Here is a 24,761-nt window from a genome sequence, read left to right as displayed (position 1 = left end):
AAAAAGATAAGGCCATTCAACTTTATCAAAGGCCTTCTCAGCATCCAGAGATAAGAGCGCTTTACAGTAAACGTCTCATTGAACCAGAGCTACGTTGTTGAGTCCTGCATTTGTCTCCAGCCTTCTTTGTCCGACAGTTCTGATACATACCAGTGAAAGGTAACCCCAAAGTGCTGCAATATGTGCCCAAGGGGTGCTATATAAAGGGAGAAAAGCAGGGGGCCTAAGTCTGTGGATCCCCAAATTTCATGTCACTAAGGTTAGAGGTAGTGTTACTGTACAAAACACAGTGAGAACAACCGGTCAAGTATGACATCAACCATGCAAGGGCACTCCCAGTAATCCCAAAATGATTTTTCAGCCTATCAAGTAGAATATGATGATCCACTGTATCAAATGCAGCACTGAAATCCAACAGCAGCAGAACCATAGTGGTGTCAGAATCCATTGTAAGCAGAAGATCATTCACCACTTCAGTGAGAGCCGTCTCTGTGGAATGATATTTTCTAAAAGCAGACTGCAGTGGCTCAAATAGATTATTCTCAGTAAGATAGTCCAGGAGCTGCCGTGACACCACTTTTGCCAGAATTTTAGAGCAAAATGATAGATTTGATACCGGCTGATAGTTTTTCAATACACTAGGGTCAAGATTAGATTTCTTAAGTAATGGTTTAATCACTGCAGATATAAAACATTTAGGAAAAGATCTAGAGGTTAATGAGAGATTAATAATTTCCAGCACAGTCGATCCAAGAGTGGACCACAGGTCCTTAAACAGTTTTGTTGGTATAGGATCAAATAAAAAGGTTGTGCTTTTTGTTGACGCTACAGGTTTCATCAGCGTGTCTAGTGAGATACTATCAAATTCTGTAAATCTTGGTAATACCTCAGTAGTGGTGCCCACCTCAATAGCAGGGTGTAGTGGCTGGGTTAAGGCATGCTGGGATATGTTTAACCTAATGTCTTCTATTTTCTTCTCAAAGTAATCCAGGAAATCTTGTGCTGTAAAAGGAGAGCGAGCTACAGGTGGTTGTCCATGAATAAGTGTTGCCACCATGTCGAACAAGAACTTTGAGTTATGCTTGTTTTTGTTGATCAAATTAGAGTAATAGGTCCACTTTGTAGCCAGTAATGCATGATTATAGTCTAAGACAGCATCAAATCATGCAAGGTGGAATACTTCTAATTTTGAACTACACCATTTCTGTCCTAGACCTCTAGCTTTATGCTTGAGGTCGCGCAGGTAATTATTGAACCAAGGTGACTGTGTTTTGGGGGAGCGCGGTTTTAGCAAATGCGGCGCAATCATGTCGAGTGTAGTTTTGTGCACTGAGTTTAAAGTATCCACAAGACTGTCTACTAATTGGGCATTTGCCAAATGTGAAGCTAAGACATCAGGCAGTCTAGCTTCAAGTTCAGTCGTAGTTGAGGAGTTGATGCATCGCCGTAGTGATAAATAAGGTTGTTGTTCCACTAAACATGGCAGCAAAACTGTAAACTTAATAAGTGAGTGATCTAAGACCACTGATGTAAGAGGCATGATGTCAATATTCGTGACAGCAATAGCATGTGCATGAACCAAATCCAGGGTATTTTCACTAATGTGCATTGAGTCCTGAATGCATTGCCGAAATCCTAATGCATCCACAATTTCCATATAGGATTTGTAGAGGGGATCAGAAGGCTTATTTATATAAACGTTAAAGTTACCAATGATCAGAATGTTAGAGATGAATGCACCAAATTCATCTAAGAATTCAGAATATGGGCCAGGAGGCCTATATAAAGATAAACTTTATTGATCTCACAGAGGAGAAATTCACATGTTACGTCAGCTCTTAAAAAACACACAAGGTGGGTGCAAGTTGAGGAAAATGTTCATCAAACAGCGTGTGCAAGGATAAGCAATAATAATAATACTTGTAACAGTACAAGACATAAGGAATGAGGTAGAAATAGAATATATATATATATATAGTGACAAAGTAATACGACTGATTTTTATTCTTCTGACCTTGGCAATACATAAGAGCAACACCCCCACCTTGCTCCGCATCACGAGGGATGTGACTAAATGTATATGCTGGTGGGCAGGCCTCATTTAAGGGGAGGACAACCGTAGGTTTAAGCCAGGTTTCACATAACCCAATCATATCTAAGTGATGATCAATAATTACATAATTAATCAACAATGATTTTGAGGATAGTGATCTTATGTTAATATCTCGTGTCATGCCTGGCCAATACCAGTGCACTCTGGCCAGAGCCTTGGTGCGCTGCATGCCCTGATGAGCAACATGCACCCTTTGTAACATGTCAGACCTCATGTTGCTTGGTAGAATAATTTTGTCTCCTGCAAACATTATTCCATCTCTTAAGCCCCTTTCACACTGGTGTAAATGTAGTGCTGCATATTGCTGCATTAAAGCCCCGCTGATGTACAACGGCAAGAGGATCAGCATCTTTCCAGACTACACTACAGCTGTGGCTAAAGCTCGAGCTGCCTTTTCAGATGCCCGGAAAGCTCCTCGTGGACGCCATGATGTATGTTTTGGACTACTTTTTCCAGCAAGGTTTAGAATTACCTTCAAGAACGAGAATGTGGAGTTTAAAGATCCCGCAAAGGCCATGGACTACATACAGAACACTATCCTCTGTGGCGCCGAAGTCGACCCTTAATGTCAAGGTTTGGTGTGATTGAATACTATATTATTTTATAAACTAACTCTTGGATGAAGCAGTTTGTTGTGTGAAAAGAATCATAGTGTATCGGTAACGATAAGTGGCCTTTTTTTTTTTGTCTTTTAAGATGTGTCGAGTAATTTACAGAGATTTGTTTTTGTTTCTGTAAAAGGGTATTGTGCACTTTTGGTTGTTTTAAGGTACTTTATAACAGGTCTGCAGGGGCCTGAGCTTCACTGTTTTTCCTTAGTTGTTGTTTTGCTCCCATCCTATTAGTGCACACTGCCCTTCGAGTGGACTGTTTTGTGCTGCTTCTATACTGGCTTGGGACCTAAACCCACCTTTTTGTGTTTCAGATCTTCAAGTTATAGTTAATAATTTTGTTTTCTGCATTCCGATCACACTAATGAAATGGAGCAGACAGTCAACGAATGTGATTAAATATGATTAACTTAACTACTTTTATTTAATTATTTTGAAGCAAAATGGAGCGAAATGGGGACTGATAATGAAACGGAAGTAAAACATAACATTTCTTAAATAAAGTTTCTTAAATATTTATTATGGCCACTTATTAAAACTTCAGTTATCTTTCTAATTTTATTACTGGTAAATTTTACAATTAATTTAGATGAGATATACTCATTATCTCACAGGAATATATCACAATTATCTGGGAACTACTTTTTGCGCAGGAATCCATCAAGCACGTCGGCCGTGGGCGCATACTAACACAGAATATCCAGAAACTGGCGAGAAGTTCGGCCAAAACGAGAGCGTCCACTTTTAGCTTGTCATAAGCTAAGCGAGTGGCGCTCGTGAGAGTGAGCAGCAGCAGCAGCAGCAGCTCAGAGCTGAGGGAGAAAGATGGCGACGGCTGGCTCGGATCGTTCGTCCGTTTTATCGTCTGAATTCTTGGACTTTTCTGCTGAAGTCGTCGCAGCGGTGAGCTTCCGCCGGCGGACTGTCTGTTCCTCGGTCACGGCCTGACACGTAGCTGTGGCTCCGCTAAATGGCCTCCAGCTCGGTTTGCTTTTCCCTGCGCTAATGCTAATGCTAATTACAGAGATACAAAACATCTGAATGGAAACAGGAAATATTTAAAAAGAGAAAAACATCAGAGTGAACATTCACAGTTTACAATAAAAATAACTTTGAGTCGGTTTGGTTAAAGGAGCTGTCAGTAGTTTGACGGTTGAACTCCTGCTGTGTTCCTCTCCAGCGGTGGCTCGCGGTCCCGGACCTGCAGATGGAGGTGTACCGGCACCTGGGCCGCCACGTCCCCGGGATCCTGTGCCAGGGGCCCGGCGGCGGCCGGGAGGAGCAGCGGGAGGAGCTGGCCTGTCAGCTGCTCCTTCTAGCACCTCTGGAGTGGTTCCTGCTGGGACAAGAACCCTCCGCTGGCTTCGCTCTGCTGCAGGAGAAGAACCAGCCCTCACTACTGTGTGGCCACGTCTTCAAGGTGGGAGAGCCCACCTACTCCTGCAGGTACACACACGGCAACTACACACGGCAACAGACTGCTTTAAGGTGGGAGAGCCCACCTACTCCTGCAGGTACACACACGGCAACTACACACAGCAACAGACTGCTTTAAGGTGGGAGAGCCCACCTACTCCTGCAGGTACACACACGGCAACTACACACAGCAACAGACTGCTTTAAGGTGGGAGAGCCCACCTACTCCTGCAGGTACACACACGGCAACTACACACAGCAACAGACTGCTTTAAGGTGGGAGAGCCCACCTACTCCTGCAGGTACACACACGGCAACTACACACAGCAACAGACTGCTTTAAGGTGGGAGAGCCCACCTACTCCTGCAGGTACACACACGGCAACAGACCGCTTTAAGGTGGGAGAGCCCACCTTCTCCTGCAGGTACACACATGGCAACTACTACAGCCACGACACACAGCAACGAACCAAGACTATACATCATCTGTACAAATGACACCTTTACCTGCGAAGTATTCAGCTAGTAGGTGTCTATACTGGATCACTACAAATCTTTAGTGTAACAGTGCTGGAACAACACGCTGGGGGAGTAGGTCTTCCTCCTCCGGAGGAAGCTCGAGCATGTTGAATATATATATATATATATATATATATATATATATATGTATGTGTATATGTGTATGTATGTATATATATGTATGTGTATATGTGTATGTATGTATATATATGTATGTGTATATGTGTATGTATGTATATATATGTATGTGTATATGTGTATGTATGTATATATATGTATGTGTATATGTGTATGTATGTGTATATGTGTATGTATGTATATATATGTATGTGTATATGTGTATGTATGTGTATATGTGTATGTATGTATATATATGTATGTGTATGTATGTATATATATGTATGTGTATGTATGTATATATATGTATGTGTATGTATGTATATATATGTATGTGTATATGTGTATGTATGTATATATATGTATGTGTATATGTGTATGTATGTGTATATGTGTATGTATGTGTATATGTGTATGTATGTATATATATGTATGTGTATATGTGTATGTATGTGTATATGTGTATGTATGTGTATATGTGTATGTATGTATATATGTATGTGTATATGTGTATGTATGTATATATATGTATGTGTATATGTGTATGTATGTATATATATGTATGTGTATATGTGTATGTATGTATATATATGTATGTGTATATGTGTATGTATGTATATATATGTATGTGTATATGTGTATGTATGTATATATATGTATGTGTATATGTGTATGTATGTATATATATGTATGTGTATATGTGTATGTATGTATATATATGTATGTGTATATGTGTATGTATGTATATATATGTATGTGTATATGTGTATGTATGTGTATATGTGTATGTATGTGTATATGTGTATGTATGTATATATGTATGTGTATATGTGTATGTATGTGTATATGTATGTATGTGTATATATATGTATGTGTATATGTGTATGTATGTGTATATGTGTATGTATGTGTATATGTGTATGTATGTGTATATGTGTATGTATGTGTATATGTGTATGTATGTGTATATGTGTATGTATGTGTATATGTGTATGTATGTGTATATGTGTATGTGTATATGTATGTGTATGTATGTATATATATGTATGTGTATATGTGTATGTATGTGTATATGTATGTGTATGTATGTATATATATGTATGTGTATATGTATGTGTATGTATGTATATATATGTATGTGTATATGTATGTGTATGTATGTATATATATGTATGTGTATATGTATGTGTATGTATGTATATATATGTATGTGTATATGTATGTGTATGTATGTATATATGTATGTGTATATGTATGTGTATGTATGTATATATATGTATGTGTATATGTATGTGTATGTATATATATATGTATGTGTATATGTATGTGTATGTATGTATATATATGTATGTGTATATGTATGTGTATGTATGTATATATATGTATGTGTATATGTATGTGTATGTATGTATATATATGTATGTGTATATGTATGTGTATGTATGTATATATATGTATGTATATGTATGTGTATGTATGTATATATATGTATGTGTATATGTATGTGTATGTATGTATATATATGTATGTGTATGTATGTATATGTATGTATGTGTATATGTATGTGTATGTATGTATATATATGTATGTGTATATGTATGTGTATGTATGTATATATATGTATGTGTATATGTATGTGTATGTATGTATATATATGTATGTGTATATGTATGTGTATGTATGTATATATATGTATGTGTATATGTATGTGTATGTATGTATATGTGTATGTGTATATGTATGTGTATGTATGTATATGTGTATGTGTATATGTATGTGTATGTATGTATATGTGTATGTGTGTATATGTATGTGTATGTATGTATATGTGTATGTGTATGTATGTATGTATGTGTGTATGTGTATGTGTATGTATGTATGTGTGTATGTGTATGTATGTATGTGTATGTATGTGTATGTGTATGTATGTGTATGTATGTGTATATGTGTGTATGTACACAGTTGTATGCAAAAGTTTGGGCACCTCCTGATAATTTTAATGATTTTCCTTTATAAGTCATTGGTTGTCTGGATCAGAAATTTAATTATATCATATAGCAGATGAACACAGTGATATTTGAGAAGTGAAAAGAAGTTTCTACAACCCCAATTCCAATGATTTTAGGATGTTGTGTAAAATGTAAATAAAAACAGAATCCAATGAACCAAGATGGGGTGATCCTCACCCCATCTTTGCCTGTGAACGACTGAACCTTTTTTTTTTGTGGTTACTGTTCCTACAAGTCTAATACTTCTGCTACTTTTTCAGTATAATTGCTGTGAATTTTAATTCATTTATTTACATGTGTGTGTGAATTCTGTGCGAGCCTTGGGAGTGGTTAGCTTATCCATTATTGGTTAGCTCGTGCTTGCTTGGCTATACTTTTGAATTTCTTAGTGCACAAAGTACACTACAAATCCTACTTTACACCCTCTGTAAATCCTGCGTGATGTTGGACGATAGGGTGGCTCTCTTAGAGAGCCGTGTCTGTAAGTTAGAGCAGCTTCTTAGCTCAGTGGAGTTAGCTGTTACGGGCACTCCAGATGAGGTTAGTGTTGGGCCGCCTAGCGAGCCCATTAGCATTAGTCTAGAAACGCCAGCTGTGGAGGATGGCTTTCGGACTCTGGCTAGGTGGAGGAAGCCCCGTAGGGCTTGGTGCCCGGTTGTGGTACCTTGATCACACTCACCACTGCGAACTGTGAATCGGTTCTCCCCCTTGGATTTGCCTGATGTGAATTCTCTGAGCCCACGAGTGACTTCCACTCCTGTCTCCAGGCTGAAACACTGGACTTGAGTAATAGGGGATTCTATCACCCGCAAAGTCAGGTTACAGATGCTGGCTGACGTTAAATGTATTCCTGGGGCCAGAGCTCCCAACATTGCATCCCATCTTAGGGTGCTGACACTGCAGAAGGGAAGACAGACGAAGGAACACGACATGAGATATAGTCACATAGTTATTCACGTTGGCACCAATGATGTCAGGATGAAGCACTTAGAGGTCACAAAAATGGACATAGAGAGGACTTGTGACCTTGCCAGAAAGATGTGTCGGCATCGATTAAAAGTTTCTGGTCCCCTCCCAGGGTACAGATGAGGTCTTTAGCAAGCTGACATCGTTAAATAAGTGGCTGGTGCAGTTTTGTAGACAGCAAGGCTTTAGCTTTATTAATAACTGGCTTTCTTTCTGGGGCAGCCATGGCTTGCTGGTGCCAGATGGCCTCCACCCTACTGGGGAAGGCGTCGCCATCTTGTCTGTGAACATAGATAGAGCTCTACAGGGAGGGTAGCATTAGGACTTTACAGCAGGCCACAAAGCAGGTGATTAGAGACCCTGCAAGGCTTATGACATGTGGTTGTGGAATCCATTATCTTAGCGGGGAAATTAGTGCAGAAAAACCACTATGGTGCATTTTATCTGCCGAGGGGGAAATTCAACAAGTTGAGACTGTGGCCTGTTTCTGTAGACGTGTACATAAAAATCATAGAGGGATATGCTTTGCAAACTTAATACCCATTACTATATTGGATGATGTTGAAATTGAGGATGGCCCAATGGTTGTTCCAGCAATATCAAAGATTTTGTGTCTGCTACCTACAACCCACGTGGAATGTCTCAAGCCTACACCTACTTCTAGGCATCTTATATATGCTACTCTGGAACCACCCCTAAACCCAAACAGTCCAACTGTCAACCCCACTGAGGTCCTTAGTCTGGGTCTCATGAACATAAGATCACTGTCCTCAAAATCATTGTTGATTAATGATCTAATTATTGATCATCACTTAAATATGATTGGGTTATGTGAAACCTGGCTTAAACCTACAGCTGTCCTCCCCTTAAATGAGGCCTGCTCACCGGCATATACATTTAGTCATGTCCCTCATGATGCGAAGCAAGGCGGGGGTGTTGCTCTTATTTATAAATCTAGGTTTAGCTTATTAGCTGTTGGGGGTCACAAATATAACTTCAAGCATCTGATTCTCCGCTCTGCTCAGGATATTACGCATTGGCAAGGCTAGAAGAATAAAAATCAGCCGTATTACTTTGTCACTGTATATACAAGATACAAGATAATTTATTGCTCATATGAAGGTTAACACAGAGTCAACAGTGCAATGAAATGCTTAGGATGAGAAGGACTGTTCAAACTCGCAGGAAGTACTAATAGCATGCAATATAAATGCTGAAAATATAAGCATATGTTAAAAAAAAAAAATAATCGTCAGCAATAGTCAGGTTGTAGTGTTCACATGTTGTAGTATTGTTCATATTGCACATAGTATTATTGCACGACATATTGCACAGTTGTGTAGCAAGTTATTGCACAGGTAATAATAAATAGTAAAAACTGAGATGAGTTATGAAAGGTAAGGTGGTGACATACAAGATACAGTCACACTGATAACAGCAATAGACATATAGTGTTAAAGAAGTGGCTTAGTGCAGTGTTATTATCATAGTTCTGTGTTATTTAGAGTTCAGTAGTCTGACAGCCTGTGGATAGTAACTGTTCCTGAGTCTTTTGGTACGGGCTGGCAGACTCCTATACCTCCTGCCAGAGGGTAACAGTTCGAATAGTCCTTTTGTGGGGTGAGTGTGATCCATAATGATGCTGCGTGCCTTACGCTGGCACCGACTGTAGTAAATGTCCTAGATGGTGGGAAGACTGCTGCCAGTGAGGTCCTCAGCCGTGCACACCACCCTCTGCAGTGCTTTCTGACTCTGGCTGGTGCAGCTCCCGTACCACACTGTGAGGCAGCCCGTCAGCACACTGATGATGCACCTGTAGAAGTTCGTGAGGATGGTGGTGTTCCTGCCAAACTTCTTCAGCCTTCTGTGGAAGTAGAGTCTCTGCCGGGCTTTCTTAACCACAGTGTCTGCATGTAAGGTCCAGGATAAGTCCTCGGTGATGTGGACGCCGAGGAACTTGAAGCTGCTGACCTGCTCCACCTCGGTGTTGTTGATGTGGATGGGGGAGTGCTGACCTCCATGTTGTCTCCTGAAGTCCACTATCATCTCCTTAGTTTTGCTGACGTTCAGAGAGAGGTTATTCTCCTGGCACCAGCTGGTCAGTGATTTCACCTCATCTCTGTAGGCAGTCTCGTCGTTGTCAGTGATGAGGCCCAAGATGGTGGTGTCGTCAGCAAATTTGAGGACAAGTGTGGAGGAGAGGTGTCTGCCGATTCTCACCGCCTGTGGTCTGTTAGTGAGGAAGTCCAAGATCCAGCAGCATATGGACTTCTTAACGCCTAGGGCAGTGAGCTTGGTGACCAGTTTGGAGGGGATTATGGTGTTGAATGCTGAGCTGTAATCAGTGAAGAGCATTCTCACATACGTATTCCCCTTCTCCAGATGGCTGAGGGAGGTATGAACTGCCAGGGCAATGGCGTCCTCTGTCGACCTGTTTGCTCTGTATGCGAACTGCAGGGCGTCTAGGGTGTCGGGGAGGGAGGCACAGATATGTTTAATGATCCGCTCAAAGCACTTCATGATGACAGATGTGAGTGCTATGGGCCGAAAGTCATTTAGGCAGGTTGCTGTGGGGGTCTTTGGGATAGGAACAATGGTGGAGGTCTTGAGGGTGGTGGGCACAATAGACAAGCTCAGTGACAGATTGAAGATGTTGGTAAACACCTCGGCGAGTTGGTCAGCACAGACTCTCAGCACCCGCCCTGGGATGCCGTCGGGCCCGGGAGCCTTACTTTCTTGAACGCCCGTCTCACTGTAGCTGTGTCTATGTGGAGTGTGGCATCCTCACTGTCCACATGTGGTTTGGTGACAGGTGTGGTGTTGTCTGCATCAAACCGGGCGTAGAAGGTGTTGAGCTCGTCCAGGAATGATGCGCTGGACATCTCCACAGACCTGCTCCTCCCCTTATAGTCCTTCATGCAGTGGAGGCCATATCACACCTGCTGCGCGTTGTTGCTCTGTTGGGCAGATTCGACCCTCTTCCTATACTCCCGCTGTGATGTTCGTACAGTCTTTCTAAGGTCGTACTTGTCTGCGTTGTAGGCCTCAGGGTCTCCAGAATTAAAGGCAGCGGTGCGTGCTTTGAGTTTGGCACGTTCCATGGTTTCTGTTTTCTCCTGGCCTCCTGGCCCATATTCTGAATTCTTAGATGAATTCGGTGCATTCATCTCTAACTTGTCAACTAGTGCAGATAACATTCTGATCATTGGTGACTTTAACGTTCATATAAATGTCTTCTGATCCCCTCTGCAAATCATTTATGGAAATTGTGGATGCATTAGGATTTTGGCAATGCATTCGGGGCTCAATACACATTAGTTGAATTACCCTGGATTTGGCTCTTGCACGTGGTATTGCTGTCACGAATATTGACATCATGCCTCTTACATCGGTGGTCTCTGATCACTCACTTAAGTTTACAGTTTCGCTGCCGTTAGTGGAACAACAGCCTCATATATCACTACGGCGATGCATCAACTCTTCAACTAAGACTGAACTCGAAGCTAGACTGCCTGATGTCTTAGCTTCACATTTGACAAATACCCAATCAGTAGACAGCCTTGTGGATAGTTCAAACTCAGCGCTCAAAACTACACTCGACATGATTGCCCCACCTGTGTTAAAACCGCGCTCCCCCAAATCACAGTCACCTTGGTTCAGTGATTACCTGCGTGACCTCCAGCATAAGGCTAGAGGTCTAGAACAGAAATGGCTTAGTTCAAAATTAGAAGTATTCCGCCTTGTGTGGCGTGATGCTGTCTTAGACTATAAGCATGCATTACTGTCTACAAAGTGGACCTATTACTCTGATTCGATCAACAAGAACAAGCATAACTCAAAGTTCTTGTTCGACACGGTGGCAACACTTATGCATGGACAACCACCTGTAGTTTGCGCTCCTTTTACAGCACAAGATTTCCTGGATTACTTTGAGAAGAAAATAGAAGACAGGTTAAACATATCCCACAAAACTTGTAACATCAACAAAAAGCACAACCTGTTTGTTTGATTCTATACCAACAAAACTGTTTAAGGACCTGTGGCCCACCCTTGGGCTGACTGTGCTGGAAATTATTCATCTCTCATTAACCTCTCTGCAGTGATTAAGCCATTACTTAAGAAACCTAATCTTTATCTCGGGGGCAGTCGCGGCAACATGTGAAGACGTGTAGCCTAGTTGGTCCGCAGGGACGCGGTATTTTTCATTAATATGCTTAAAATCTGACATTTTCACATCTCCTCTCACCACCCAAGGTAAACAAAAGGACTGGACCCGTGCACAAGAGCTGTTTCACGATGTCTGGCTCAAAAGGCAACAAAAAGTCGGAGTTGGCTAAAGCTGCTGATAGCCATGCTACGTCCCCGGACACGGCTAAGCTAATGGCTGCTATCTCTAGCTCGGCGCAAACGGTGGCTAAAATCGAGACGCTAGAGACAAATGTTGATTCAAAGTGCCATGCACTTAATGATAAGATAGATAAACTCCGCGCCCACTTCAAAGAGCAACTTGAAGAGGTTCGGACTGAGTTTTGTTCCAGGATTGATCCGCTAGCTGCTAACTTCTCAGAGCACCGGACTCGCCTCACTACCCTCGAGGAAGCTACTGATACACACTCCGACAGAATAGTAAGTCTGGAAGAAGAAGTCCGCAGTCTAAAGGAGAATTTGGCGGCCCTAATGGGGAAAACAGAGGATTTGGAGGGAATCCTGGGGGTGAAAGAGCGGTTTGAGGCCGGGACGCGGCCTGTCGAGTCCATGGCTAAGCTACTTCAGGAAGTTTTGTGTTTGGATGTGGCTCCGACGCTGGACTGGGCGCACCGTGGCATGCAGTCTTGTACGGGAGGTGGAAAGAGGCCCAGGCCGTTTGTTGTCAAGTTTCACTACTTCCAGGAACTGGTGAAGTGCTCCGTAAAGCGGCGAGGGCCGGTCCCCTGCTCTACAAGGGTGATAAGATTCTCATTTTCCCTGACCTGCCGTCTACGGTTGTGAAAAGAAGAGGTGCATTCAAGGAGGTGAAAGAGCTGCTCCGAGGCTGCCAGGACGTCAAATACGGGATGTTATATCCAGCCAGGCTGAGAATCTCCTCACCTTTAGGTGATAAGGTATTTGTGAATGCTGATGCTGCCAAAGATTACGTGATGAAGCATCTGGTGCAGAGCCATCAACAAGACACTGATTAAACAAAGTGAGGTACTAAGTTTATGACTTAATTAATGACTGCATAAGTTCACTGACTATTGTGTTACAGTATTAAACTAGTTCCTGTTCTGTTTTTGATCTCTTTATGTATAATATATAATCAGCGGTGAGAGGTAGTTTTGATTTGAACAATTTATACCTCCGTGCTGTCAAATATAATTTTGTTCCCTGTCCATGGGCAGTGGGCACATTTTTGATTTTGAAGTATGAGGCAAGGAGTTGAGGTTTACATGTTGTGTTTAAGCTCCTGGGGGGATGGTAGTTGTCTCTCTCAAGTTGGGAGGAGAAGAATCAATGGGTTTTGTTTTTTGGGATTTTTCTTCTTTTTCTTTTTCCTTTTTTGGCTGCAATTTTCAGCAATCCTTTTTTGTCATACATACATCAAGATAATTCCAAATGATTTTAGACATGGCTGCCCCTGCTAATGTGGTGCAAACATTAGGGCCCCATCCTACAACCTTTGTAACTTGGAATGTTAAGGGACTTAATAATTTAGTAAAACGCAAAAGAGTTTTTGCACATTTACGGACTTTTAACCCAGATATTGTCTTTCTACAAGAGACACATTTACGCTCCACTGATTGCAATAAGTTCTCACATAATTGTTTTTCTCAGGTTTACTATCCAGGCTTTGACTCAAAAGCCAGGGGAGTCGCCATTTTGGTCAAGAAAATCCTCCCTTTTGTTTGTTCTAATACAATCCAAGATGCGAATGGACATTTTATTATAGTAACAGGCAAGCTGTTTAACACTGCAGTCACATTATTAAATGTCTATGCCCCTAACTGGGACAATCCATAATTCTTCAAGAGGATGTTAGACATGTTACCAGCCTTGGACACTCATTATTTAATTATGGCAGGGGATCTAAATTTGGTTTTTGATATGAATCTGGACCGATCAATAGTGCGACAATCCACAATAACCTCTAAATCAACCTCTGTGCTAAACTCCTTCCTCCAGAGCTATGGTATCTCTGATCTGCTACATATCATTGAGCCCTTAGCAAAATACTATTCTTTTTTTCTCTCCAGTACACCACTCCTACTCGAGAATAGATTATTTCTTAGTAGACAACTCTCTTATTCCTAAAGTTACCACTTGTAAATACCATGCAATTGTAATTTCTGATCGCGCACCAGTTCAGATGGATATTGCATTCCCAGATGCTTGTGCCGCGCCACGGGTCTGGAGATTTGATTCAATGTTACTGGCCGATGAAGAGTTCTGTAAATATGTTGAATCTCAGATTGATTTTTTTCTTGAAGTACTCGTAAACAACACTCCAGAAGTCTCAAAGGCAATGATATAGGAGTCCCTTAAGGCAGTGATTCTCAACCAGGGTGCCGCGATCGATCGTCAGGGGTGCCGTGGGCAATTACCAAATATCACCATTATCGGGTGTATGTGCTGTAATAGTGTGGCAGATGGTGTAATGCTCTTTTATTCCGGTAGATGGCAGCAAAGCGCGCCGTAGCGCTGAGCCGTGTGCCGACAAGGAGGCGTGATCGCCATTTTAATTCCGGTCAAGTTAGTGATTTGTGTGCATAGAATTTCACTTAGTCTCGTCAAGAAACAGGTGGAATATGCCAGAAAGCTGCGCATGTTGGCAAAGTCACAAACGGAGGAACAAGGGAGACAATATTTCCTTCCATAAGTAAGTGGTTTTGGTTATTGTTGTCACTTTGACCGTGATATTTGGATGATAAACAGCTGTATGTTTCCTGCCGTACCTGTGTCGCCCGATGACACGGATCATTAATTTCACTTATGTCTAGTTGATATTTTCCACTGCTAGACCAATATATAGTTAAAATTCTTGTCGTTAGTGACTAAAAATTGTTCGACAAGACTGGGGAGGTTTTTTTTTTTTGTTTTTTTTTTTTTTTGCACCTTAAAATAATGAGATTAATGACCTGCGCTGTGCTGCCACACACACAGAGATGTGCACACACACACCGCTGACTTCATGAATGAAACTCGGTCAATAAAGGATAATTGTGTAAAAATATAATATATATAAATGTATTGTAATGGTTTTAGGAGCCGCGCTGCGTTGAACACAGCAGCAGCTCAGCCGAGCAGCGTAGCTTGAACAGCACAGATCCGTGTAACTTTCAACACTAATATTTGAGAATGTGTGTGTGTCAGAGTAAGTTTAATACTTTCCTGACATAATTTAATGTCATTTAATTTTACTGGCTCGCTATCCAGGACAAAATGGCATTTTAACACGTATTTTGCGAGCATTTTTCTGAGTGTGTTCAGTCGCGAATCTCCATTGAAAATGCATTAACATCCGGGTACTTCATCAATATTTTGCCCGGTTAGGAGATGTCATGTCGCTGTTCATGAAGGGATGTTTTCATTTAGTGTGCAGCAATGGGACTGCGCTCTCTAGTTCTTATATACAGCTCCATGACTATAGTATACTATGTTACGTTATATCTGTACCGCACGTGTTGCTAACGTGCTAACGCACCGTGTAGAGACAGTCGAGTTAGTGGTGCGTGACACATGACAGTGGTGTGCCGCAGGATTTTGTAAATATAAAAAGGGTGCCGCGGCTCAAAAAAGGTTGAAAATCACTACCTTAAAGCATATCTTCGTGGTCAAATCATTTCATTTGTAGCTCAAAGAAATAAAATGTGGTGAGCGATTATGACAATTAACTGAGCTGATAGCTAATTTGGACTCACAATATGCTACTAATCCATCACCAGACCTTTTATAAGCAAAAGCTCTTGTTACAATCTGAATTTGAAACTCTATCAATAAAAGACACTGAGAAACTACTTAGAGTGAAGCAAAACATATATGAACATGGGGAAAAAGCGGGCAGGCTTCTCTCACACCAATTGCGCCAGTCAGTTTCAAATAATATAATATCAGAGATCAGAACAGATCTTAGTCGGACAACAACAGACCCAAAGGAGATTAATGCAGTTTTTAAGAAATTCTACCAGAATCTATATACCAGCCACACAGCATGTACAAATGTCGAAACAGATTCCTTCCTGGATCAACTTAATATCCCAGTTATTGACTCAGATAAACAGCAGTCACTTGACAGACCTATATCCACAGCTGAAATCTTGTATGCAATTCGGTCTTTACAAAGTGCAAAGGCCCCGGGGCCGGATGGGTTTATTAGTGATTTTTACAAAAAATTTGGTACCAAACTCGTCACTTTATTGTGTGATATGTATACGGAAACTCATAAGACTAAAAATCTACCACAAACTCTATCCCAAGCCACAATTTCTGTGATACTAAAAAAAAAAAAACACAAAGATCCTCAAAAGTGTGAATCATATAGGCCAGTCAGCTTGCTTAATGTTGATTACAAAATTCTGACCAAAGTTCTTACAATACGCCTTGAAAAGATTGCCCCCAGTATTATCCATGAAGACCAAACCAGTTTTATTGCTAACCGCCAATCATAGTTTAATGCCATGCGCTTATTTAATATCATATATTCTGACCATTCAGTAAATTTCCCCGAACTATTAGTTTCACTTGATGCTGAAAAGGCTTTTGATTGTGTGGCGTGGGATTATTTAATATCTGTCCTAAACAAATTTGGCTTCGGCCCTAGCTTCACTTCATGGATTAAGATTTTATATTCTTCGCCACGTTCTTCTGTCCGTACAAATATTATTTCAGATTACTTCCCCCTGCATAGAGGTACACGCCCCTCAGTCCTTTACTTTTTGATCTTGCTGTAGAGCCTTTGGCTGCGGCATTACGATCAGAGGTTGGTATAAAGGGGATTGTTTGAGGAGGCATAACTCAAAAGTTATCATTATATGCAGATGATCTATTGGTGTATATCACAGACCCCGCTGTGTCTATTCCGCATATACTTGATCTGCTTGGGGCCTTTGGACGTTTGTCGGGTTATAAATTGAATTTGGGCAAGAGCACTTTGTTTCCTATCAATCAGCTGGCAAAAGATTTTGATTTTTCAAATTTTCCTTTCAAAGTTGAGAAAAATTCATTCACTTATTTGGGAATAAAAGTCTCTGATACTTACAGTAATCTTGTTAAATACAAATTTTCTCCCCTTTTTGACAAAACAAAAGCTGATCTGTTGCGCTGGTCGGCTCTACCTATTTCTTTAGCCGGCCTTATTAACACAATTAGAATGGTGGTCCTGCCCAGATTCATATATTTGTTCCAGATGATACCAGTGCTTCTCCCTGGTACATTCTTTAACAAATTAGATAGTATTGTGTCTTCATTCATATGGAACCAAAAATGTCCAAGGATATGCAAGTCTAAATTACAAGGTTCCAAATCCGAGCGGGGGGTTCGCCTTACCGAATTTCAGGTTTTATTATTGGTCAGCTAATGTAAAATTGGTTACTTGGCTTCGTACATTCAAAGAAGAAAGTGGCCCGCTTTGTTCCATTATGGAACTCAGCGTTAATCCTTATATCTCGCCTGTAGCCTTAATGAGCTCAGCTTTACCAATTAGTGGAAAAAAGTATTTTGGAAATCCAGTGGTGAGGGACTCACTCTGTATTTGGTCTCAATGTCATCGTCATTTTGGTTTCAAACATATATTTGTATATGCTCCTGTCACCTTGAATCCATCTTTTTTTACCAGCCCTATATGACTCTGGTTTTAAGATCTGGCACAAAAATGGTATTGTTCTTCACTGATATGTTTGTGAATGTGTCCTTTGTCTCATTTGATGTTTTGTGCAAAGACTTTGATATTCCCAAATCTCACTTTTTTTTAGATACTTACAGATCTGCAGCTTTGTTCTAAAAGACTTCACTGCTTATCCAAACCAACCACCTTCTTGCCCACTGGAGGAATGTTTGACTTTCCAACCCACCTCGAAAGGACTGATTTCACGGACTTATGGCTGGCTACACCAAACAGCTCCTATCTCACTGAAGGAACTAAAGTTCTCATGGGAACAAGACTTGAACTTAAAAATCTCAGATACCATTTGGAACACAGGTATCTGTCGTATACATGCATCATCTATTTATATCCGGCAGTGTTTAATACAGTTTAAAAATTTTCATCGATCCTATCTAACCAAAGCCAGATTGGCCAGGATTTATGGCACCTCAGATGATGGCTGCCCAAGGTGTGGACAGGCCCCTGCAGCTATTGGTCACATGTTCTGGTCTTGTATCAATTTGAATAGGTTTTGGGGTTCTATTTTTGAGGCCTTCTCACATGTGTGTGGCAGAGTAATAGATCCCAATCCATTTACAGCTGTATTCGGTGTTCTCCCAGTTCAACAGGGCTTGACCTTTTATCAACTTAACGCTGTAGTGTTTTCATCTCTTTTGGCCAGAAGGTTGATATTAACAAAATGGAAAGACGCACCCTTTATTCAATGGGTGAGGGAAGTTATGATGTGTTTACAAATGGAGTACTTAAAATACAGTTTACAGGGCTCCTTACAAAAGTACCAGAAGACATGGGCATCCTTCATAGAGTATGTTGAGGGTCTGCCATTTACATGAGTGGGGAGTATGACACTCTGAAATGAAACAATATGATGTGTATATGCAGCCTTTTGTGTGTGTGTGTGTGTGTTGTATTGTTTGTGTTGGGTTTTTCTTTTATCTCTTATAATACTTTGCACATAAAGGGGTGACTTTGTACATTACATGCCACTGGTTGGCATGACTTTGATATATTTCATATGTGCATATGCCAGACTTTATTTCTTGTACTGTTTGCTTTTGTGTTTTTGTATTAAACTGAAAATCTTAAATAAAATGTTCCAAAAAAAAAAAAAACCCTAATCTTTATCTCCTGGATCAAACTTCTATATAATGAACCCGTAGCTTCAGTGACAACAAACATCTCAACCTTTCAGACTTTACAGGGGCACGCGCCAGGGCTGCCCATTAAGCCCCCTGCTTTTTGCTCTAGCATTAGAGCCATTAGCAGTAGCTCTTCGCAAAGAGTACAACTTTCCAGGTATTAAAATTCATGGCAAGACCCACAAGATTATGTTATACACAGATGATGCTTTAGTACTGATTACTCAGCCACAAAAATCAATCCCAATTCTTCTTAAAATTAATGCATTTTCACGTCTGTCTGGGTATAGAGTTAATTGGAGCAAGTCAGAGGCTCTCCCTCTAACATCTTACTGTCCTAAAACACTGTTCACAACAGGGGATGGACAGATTTTTGTTGGCCCCAGGTAGGAATTAAATACCTTGGTATACTATTTCCCCATGATCTATCGAATATAATTCAAACTAATCTAGAGCCTTTATTAGATAATTTTACAGCAGACATTGAACAATGGTCTACTCTTTTTCTGTCTCTTTGGGGCCGGGTTAATGTTATTAAGATGATTAGTGCTCCGAGATTTAATTACAAGTCTTCCCTCTTAAAATTCCAGCTGGTTATTTTAGGCGAATTGATAGGCTGTGCAATAGGTTTATATGGAATGGCAAACGCCCTAGATTGAAGTTGAAAAAATTACAAAAACCTACAGACTTGGGAGGTCTTGGTGTCCCAAATTTAACTCTATACCACTACGCCTTTAGCCTCCGACATGTAATTTAGTGATGTCAGTCTGACACCAAAGCTCCGATCCTTCCTTCAAACTCGAAGTTGCGTTCTCTTTGAACCCCTGTTTTAAAGCTTGCTTTGCAGCGGAGCAAATGACGTAAGCGAGAACGTATGAAGCAGTGACTGCTTCAGTCCTGAATGAATCACTTCATATCGTGAGATGAGTTGTTGACGCAAGACTTGCTTCAGGAAGCTTCTGCGCCCCCAAACACACCTTAAAGGCACCCGTCACAACAAACGTGGGTTTGTTGTCGGTGTTGTTGTTGTCGTCATCATCATCGCTGCTTTTGGATTAACATGGAGCCAACCAGGAAGAGAAGCTGTTCTCAAAAGTGAGAACACTTTGAGCTGATCAGTCCTAATAAGGTGAGTACTTTCCCTTACCAAAAATAGTACTGATAAGTATATAAAAAGTAAACTGGAAGTATACTTGAAACATACTTGCATGTACTAGTTTTTGGTAAGGGTGATCACTAAACAACCAACTTTAAAGGTACTAATGTAGCAGTTTGTAAGTTAGGTACAGCTGCATAAATATTGTTTAACCAACAAGAATAAATGTGGGTAAACGGTTCTGTGGTCATTACAGTACACCAGAGGATCCTCCCATCTTTGCAAGGGAGGATCAGTCATGTATCTCTGAACTTCAGTCGTGGCATCCGATGTATAATTCCTGTGAGCCCTTGTTTTTTTTTTTGTTTGTTTTTTTTCAAAAGCTGGAGAAGTTGTCAGCAAAAAAAAGAAATCGCCTGAGTCCACAAACAGTGGAAAAACTTATTCCTCAATAAAAACCTCTGAATTCCCATCCCCAAATTTCATGACTGTCTTGAGCTACACAAGCACAGCCCACTTTCCCTGCACATACTTTGTTTCCTCACTCCTTCTCTCAATCCCAGATACTAGTCAACATATGTCTACTGAATCAGCTGAACATATTTTGAGTGTTGTCTAGTATTTCACCACTAGATGTCACTGAAATGAAACTTTGAATGAATGAACCCATGTTCAATACAATTGGCAAAGTGGTTCAATACTGCTTTATTGCTTCATTTGAGCATCACTAATATAATTCACTGGGCCCTCCCACCAGAGAGTGCTCCCCTCTAGTTTGATCTAGAGAGTTATCTGAGTAGTCCTCTCCCTTTAAGTCATCTTACTACCACAAAACATTCCTCTGAACTTCAGACACACCCAGTAGTATCATTTTTACAGCATGTATGGAAAAGGATCTCTGCTATACTGGGCACGAGCACCCATCTTCATTCATTAGCCTCCATTTGGCTAAACTCAAGCCTACGTAGTGAAAACTCACCATTTATTTGGAAGCTGTGGGTTAGGAAGGGCATTCTTATGCTAAGAGATCTTTATGAAGGGGGAACCCTCAAATCATTTATGGATTTACAAGCTCAATATCGCTTACCTCAAAATCAATTCTGGAAATACAACTTCCACATCTGTTATGTCAAGTCTTTGGATCTCCCACAACCCCTCCCCCTGTTTTAGATTGGCTGACTAAGACACTGGACATTATCGGTAAAGGTTGTATAGCCTCAATTTTCTATTCAGTGCTCCTCAAGAGCTCAAATAAAGACCTTCATACCCCCAAAGCATGGGAAATAGATCTTAATGTTCAATTCAATGATGTTGAGTGGACAAATATTTTACGAAATGGGAAACAAAATTCCAGAGAACTGAGAACCAGGATTGTCCAATTTAAGATCTTGAATAGATTATACTGGACACCACATAAAATGTATAAAGCAAAGCTTATACCCTCTGCAAACTGCTGGAGGTGTTCTCAGGGGGAAGGTACACTCATCCACATGTGGGATTGTCCACAAATTCAGTGCTTTTGGTTGGAGATCCATCAACATATTGAACAAATTGTTAAACATAAATTGCAATTTTCTCAGAGGCTTTTTGCGATCGGGGATCCATCACCTTTGCAAGACTCCCCTTTTAATGATAAGGAATGGACTCAGACTTGTTGTTGGGAAGAAACTTATCCTACTGGAAATCTCCAACAGCCCCTCCGGTGGCTCAGTGGCTGAGGGAGCTGGGCAAACTAGCTGCATTGGAACGCCTTTGATATAAACTACTGGACAGAATGGACTGTTTCTATCTCAAATGGAGTGCCTATTTCTCCTTTATAGGAACTTCAGGTTAAATGTCTATGATGCTAGGGTGGTTGGACTAAATACAATTAGTGTGGGAGTGTTCTCTTAAAACCTTTACCTCTCGAGTTGAGGGATTTGAGCCGTGTCCTCGGTTCATTTAGTTTAAATTTGCTTAAGAATTAATCCAAGTTTTAGTTACATATAAGTATAAATGAATAAACTCTGAAAACGGAATTTACTGCCGATTTAGAGAATAAATAATCAGCTAGTAAATAAAGCATGTTCAAACTTGAAGTAAAAAAAAAAAATAGGAACCTTGTAGGCTAAAGCTTAAACCAAGGACTCGACACGACTCTTGATGCATCACACTCACTGCTGTTTGCAATGCTCTCATCCTCACTGGGTATTTATTAAATTTTTTTATTTATATATATTTATTTATTTATTGTTTCTATAGTATTTAATACTCTAAGTATGTTAATACTTTTATCTATTTCATTTTCTTTTGTTTCTGCGTAGTGGTGTACAGTTCTTTCACTGCCTCGCTATGTTCTGTATGTTGTATTGACAAAAAACAAAGTGCCAATCATAAAAAAAAAAAAAAGAAACCTAATCTTGACCCTAGTGTATTGGAAAAACTATCGGCCGATATCAAATCTATCATTTTTCTCTAAAATTCTGGAAAAAGTGGTGTCACTGCAGCTCGTAGACTATCTTACTGAGAATAATCTCTTTGAGCCACTGCAGTCTGCTTTGAGAAAATATCATTCCACAGATACGGCTCTCACTAAAGTGGTGAATGATCTTCTGCTTACAATGGATTCAGACACCACTACGGTTCTGTTGCTGTTAGATCTCAGTGCTGCATTTGATACATACAACAAACAGTTGCCCCAAGGCGCCTTATATTGTAAGGCAAGGCCATACAATAATTACGTAAAAACCCCAACGGTCAAAACGACCCCCTGTGAGCAAGCACTTGGCGACAGTGGGAAGGAAAAACTCCCTTTTAACAGGAAGAAACCTCCAGCAGAACCAGGCTCAGGGAGGGGCAGTCTTCTGCTGGGACTGGTTGGGGCTGAGGGAGAGAACCAGGAAAAGACATGCTGTGGAGGGGAGCAGAGATCAATCACTAATGATTAAATGCAGAGTGGCGCATACAGAGCAAAAAGAGAAAGAAACACTCAGTGCATCATGGGAACCCCCCAGCAGTCTAAGTCTATAGCAGCATAACTAAGGGATGGTTCAGGGTCACCTGATCCAGCCCTAACTATAAGCTTTAGCAAAAAGGAAAGTTTTAAGCCTAATCTTAAAAGTAGAGAGGGTGTCTGTCTCCCTGATCTGAATTGGGAGCTGGTTCCACAGGAGAGGAGCCTGAAAGCTGAAGGCTCTGCCTCCCATTCTACTCTTACAAACCCTAGGAACTACAAGTAAGCCTGCAGTCTGAGAGCGAAGCGCTCTATTGGGGTGATATGGTACTATGAGGTCCCTAAGATAAGATGGGACCTGATTATTCAAAACCTTATAAGTAAGAAGAAGAATTTTAAATTCTATTCTAGAATTAACAGGAAGCCAATGAAGAGAGGCCAATATGGGTGAGATATGCTCTCTCCTTCTAGTCCCCGTTAGTACTCTAGCTGCAGCATTTTGAATTAACTGAAGGCTTTTCAGGGAACGTTTAGGACAACCTAATAATAATGAATTACAATAGTCCAGCCTAGAGGAAATAAATGCATGAATTAGTTTTTCAGCATCACTCTGAGACAAGACCTTTCTAATTTTAGAGATATTGCGTAAATGCAAAAAAGCAGTCCTACATATTTGTTTAATATGCGCTTTGAATGACATATCCTGATCAAAAATGACTCCAAGATTTCTCACAGTATTACTAGAGGTCAGGGTAATGCCATCCAGAGTAAGGATCTGGTTAGACACCATGTTTCTAAGATTTGTGGGGCCAAGTACAATAACTTCAGTTTTAACTGAGTTTAAAAGCAGGAAATTACAGGTCATCCATGTCTTTATGTCTGTAAGACAATCCTGCAGTTTAGCTAATTGGTGTGTGTCCTCTGGCTTCATGGATAGATAAAGCTGGGTATCATCTGCGTAACAATGAAAATTTAAGCAATGCCGTCTGATAATACTGCCTAAGGGAAGCATGTATAAAGTGAATAAAATTGGTCGTAGCACAGAACCTTGTGGAACTCCATAATTAACCTTAGTCTGTGAAGAAGATTCCCCATTTACATGAACAAATTGTAATCTATTAGATAAATATGATTCAAACCACCGCAGCGCAGTGCCTTTAATACCTATGGCATGCTCTAATCTCTGTAATAAAATTGTATGGTCAACATTATCAAAAGCAGCACTGAGGTCTAACAGAACAAGCACAGAGATGAGTCCACTGTCTGAGGCCATAAGAAGATAATTTGTAACCTTCACTAATGCTGTTTCTGTACTATGATGAATTCTAAAACCTGACTGAAACTCTTCAAATAGACCATTCCTCTGCAGATGATCAGTTAGCTGTTTAACAACTACCCTTTCAATAATTTTTGAGAGAAAAGGAAGGTTGGAGATTGGTCTATAATTAGCTAAGATAGCTGGGTCAAGTGATGGCTTTTTAAGTAATGGTTTAATTACTGCCACCTTAAAAGCCTGTGGTACATAGCCAACTAATAAAGATAGATTGATCATATTTAAGATCGAAGCATTAAATAATGGTAGGGCTTCCTTGAGCAGCCTGGTAGGAATGGGGTCTAATAGACATGTTGATGGTTTGGATGAAGTAACTAATGAAAATAACTCAGACAGAACAATCGGAGAGAAAGAGTCTAACCAAATACCGGCATCACTGAAAGCAGCCAAAGATAACGATACGTCTTTGGGATAGTTATGAGTAATTTTTTCTCTAATAGTTAAAATTTTATTAGCAAAGAAAGTCATGAAGTCATTACTAGTTAAAGGAATACTCGGCTCAATAGAGCTCTGACTCTGTCAGCCTGGCTACAGTGCTGAAAAGAAACCTGGGGTTGTTCTTATTTTCTTCAATTAGTGATGAGTAGTAAGATGTCCTAGCTTTACGGAGGGCTTTTTTTATAAAGCAACAGACTCTTTTTTCCAGGCTAA

At 40.5% G+C, this 24,761-nt stretch overlaps 1 protein-coding gene across 7 annotated transcripts in view; it reads left to right on the top strand.

Moving 5' to 3' along the window:
* Positions 1-3,479: 3,479 nt before the first annotated feature.
* The window catches only part of ubr2 (ubiquitin protein ligase E3 component n-recognin 2), a 256,169-nt gene continuing 234,887 nt past the window's right edge, over positions 3,480-24,761 (top strand). For all 7 annotated transcript variants that reach the window (XM_034185748.1, XM_034185745.1, XM_034185746.1 and 4 more), the window contains exons 1-2: positions 3,480-3,627; positions 3,905-4,170. In XM_034185748.1, coding sequence (XP_034041639.1) covers positions 3,550-3,627; positions 3,905-4,170 — 344 coding nt within the window. In that variant the 5' untranslated portion in view covers positions 3,480-3,549. The remainder of the gene's footprint in view (positions 3,628-3,904; positions 4,171-24,761) is intronic.

This window comes from Thalassophryne amazonica, chromosome 13 (assembly GCF_902500255.1).
Source record: "Thalassophryne amazonica chromosome 13, fThaAma1.1, whole genome shotgun sequence".
NCBI classification, from domain to species: domain Eukaryota; kingdom Metazoa; phylum Chordata; class Actinopteri; order Batrachoidiformes; family Batrachoididae; genus Thalassophryne; species Thalassophryne amazonica.
This window is presented reverse-complemented; position numbering and strand designations above follow the sequence as displayed.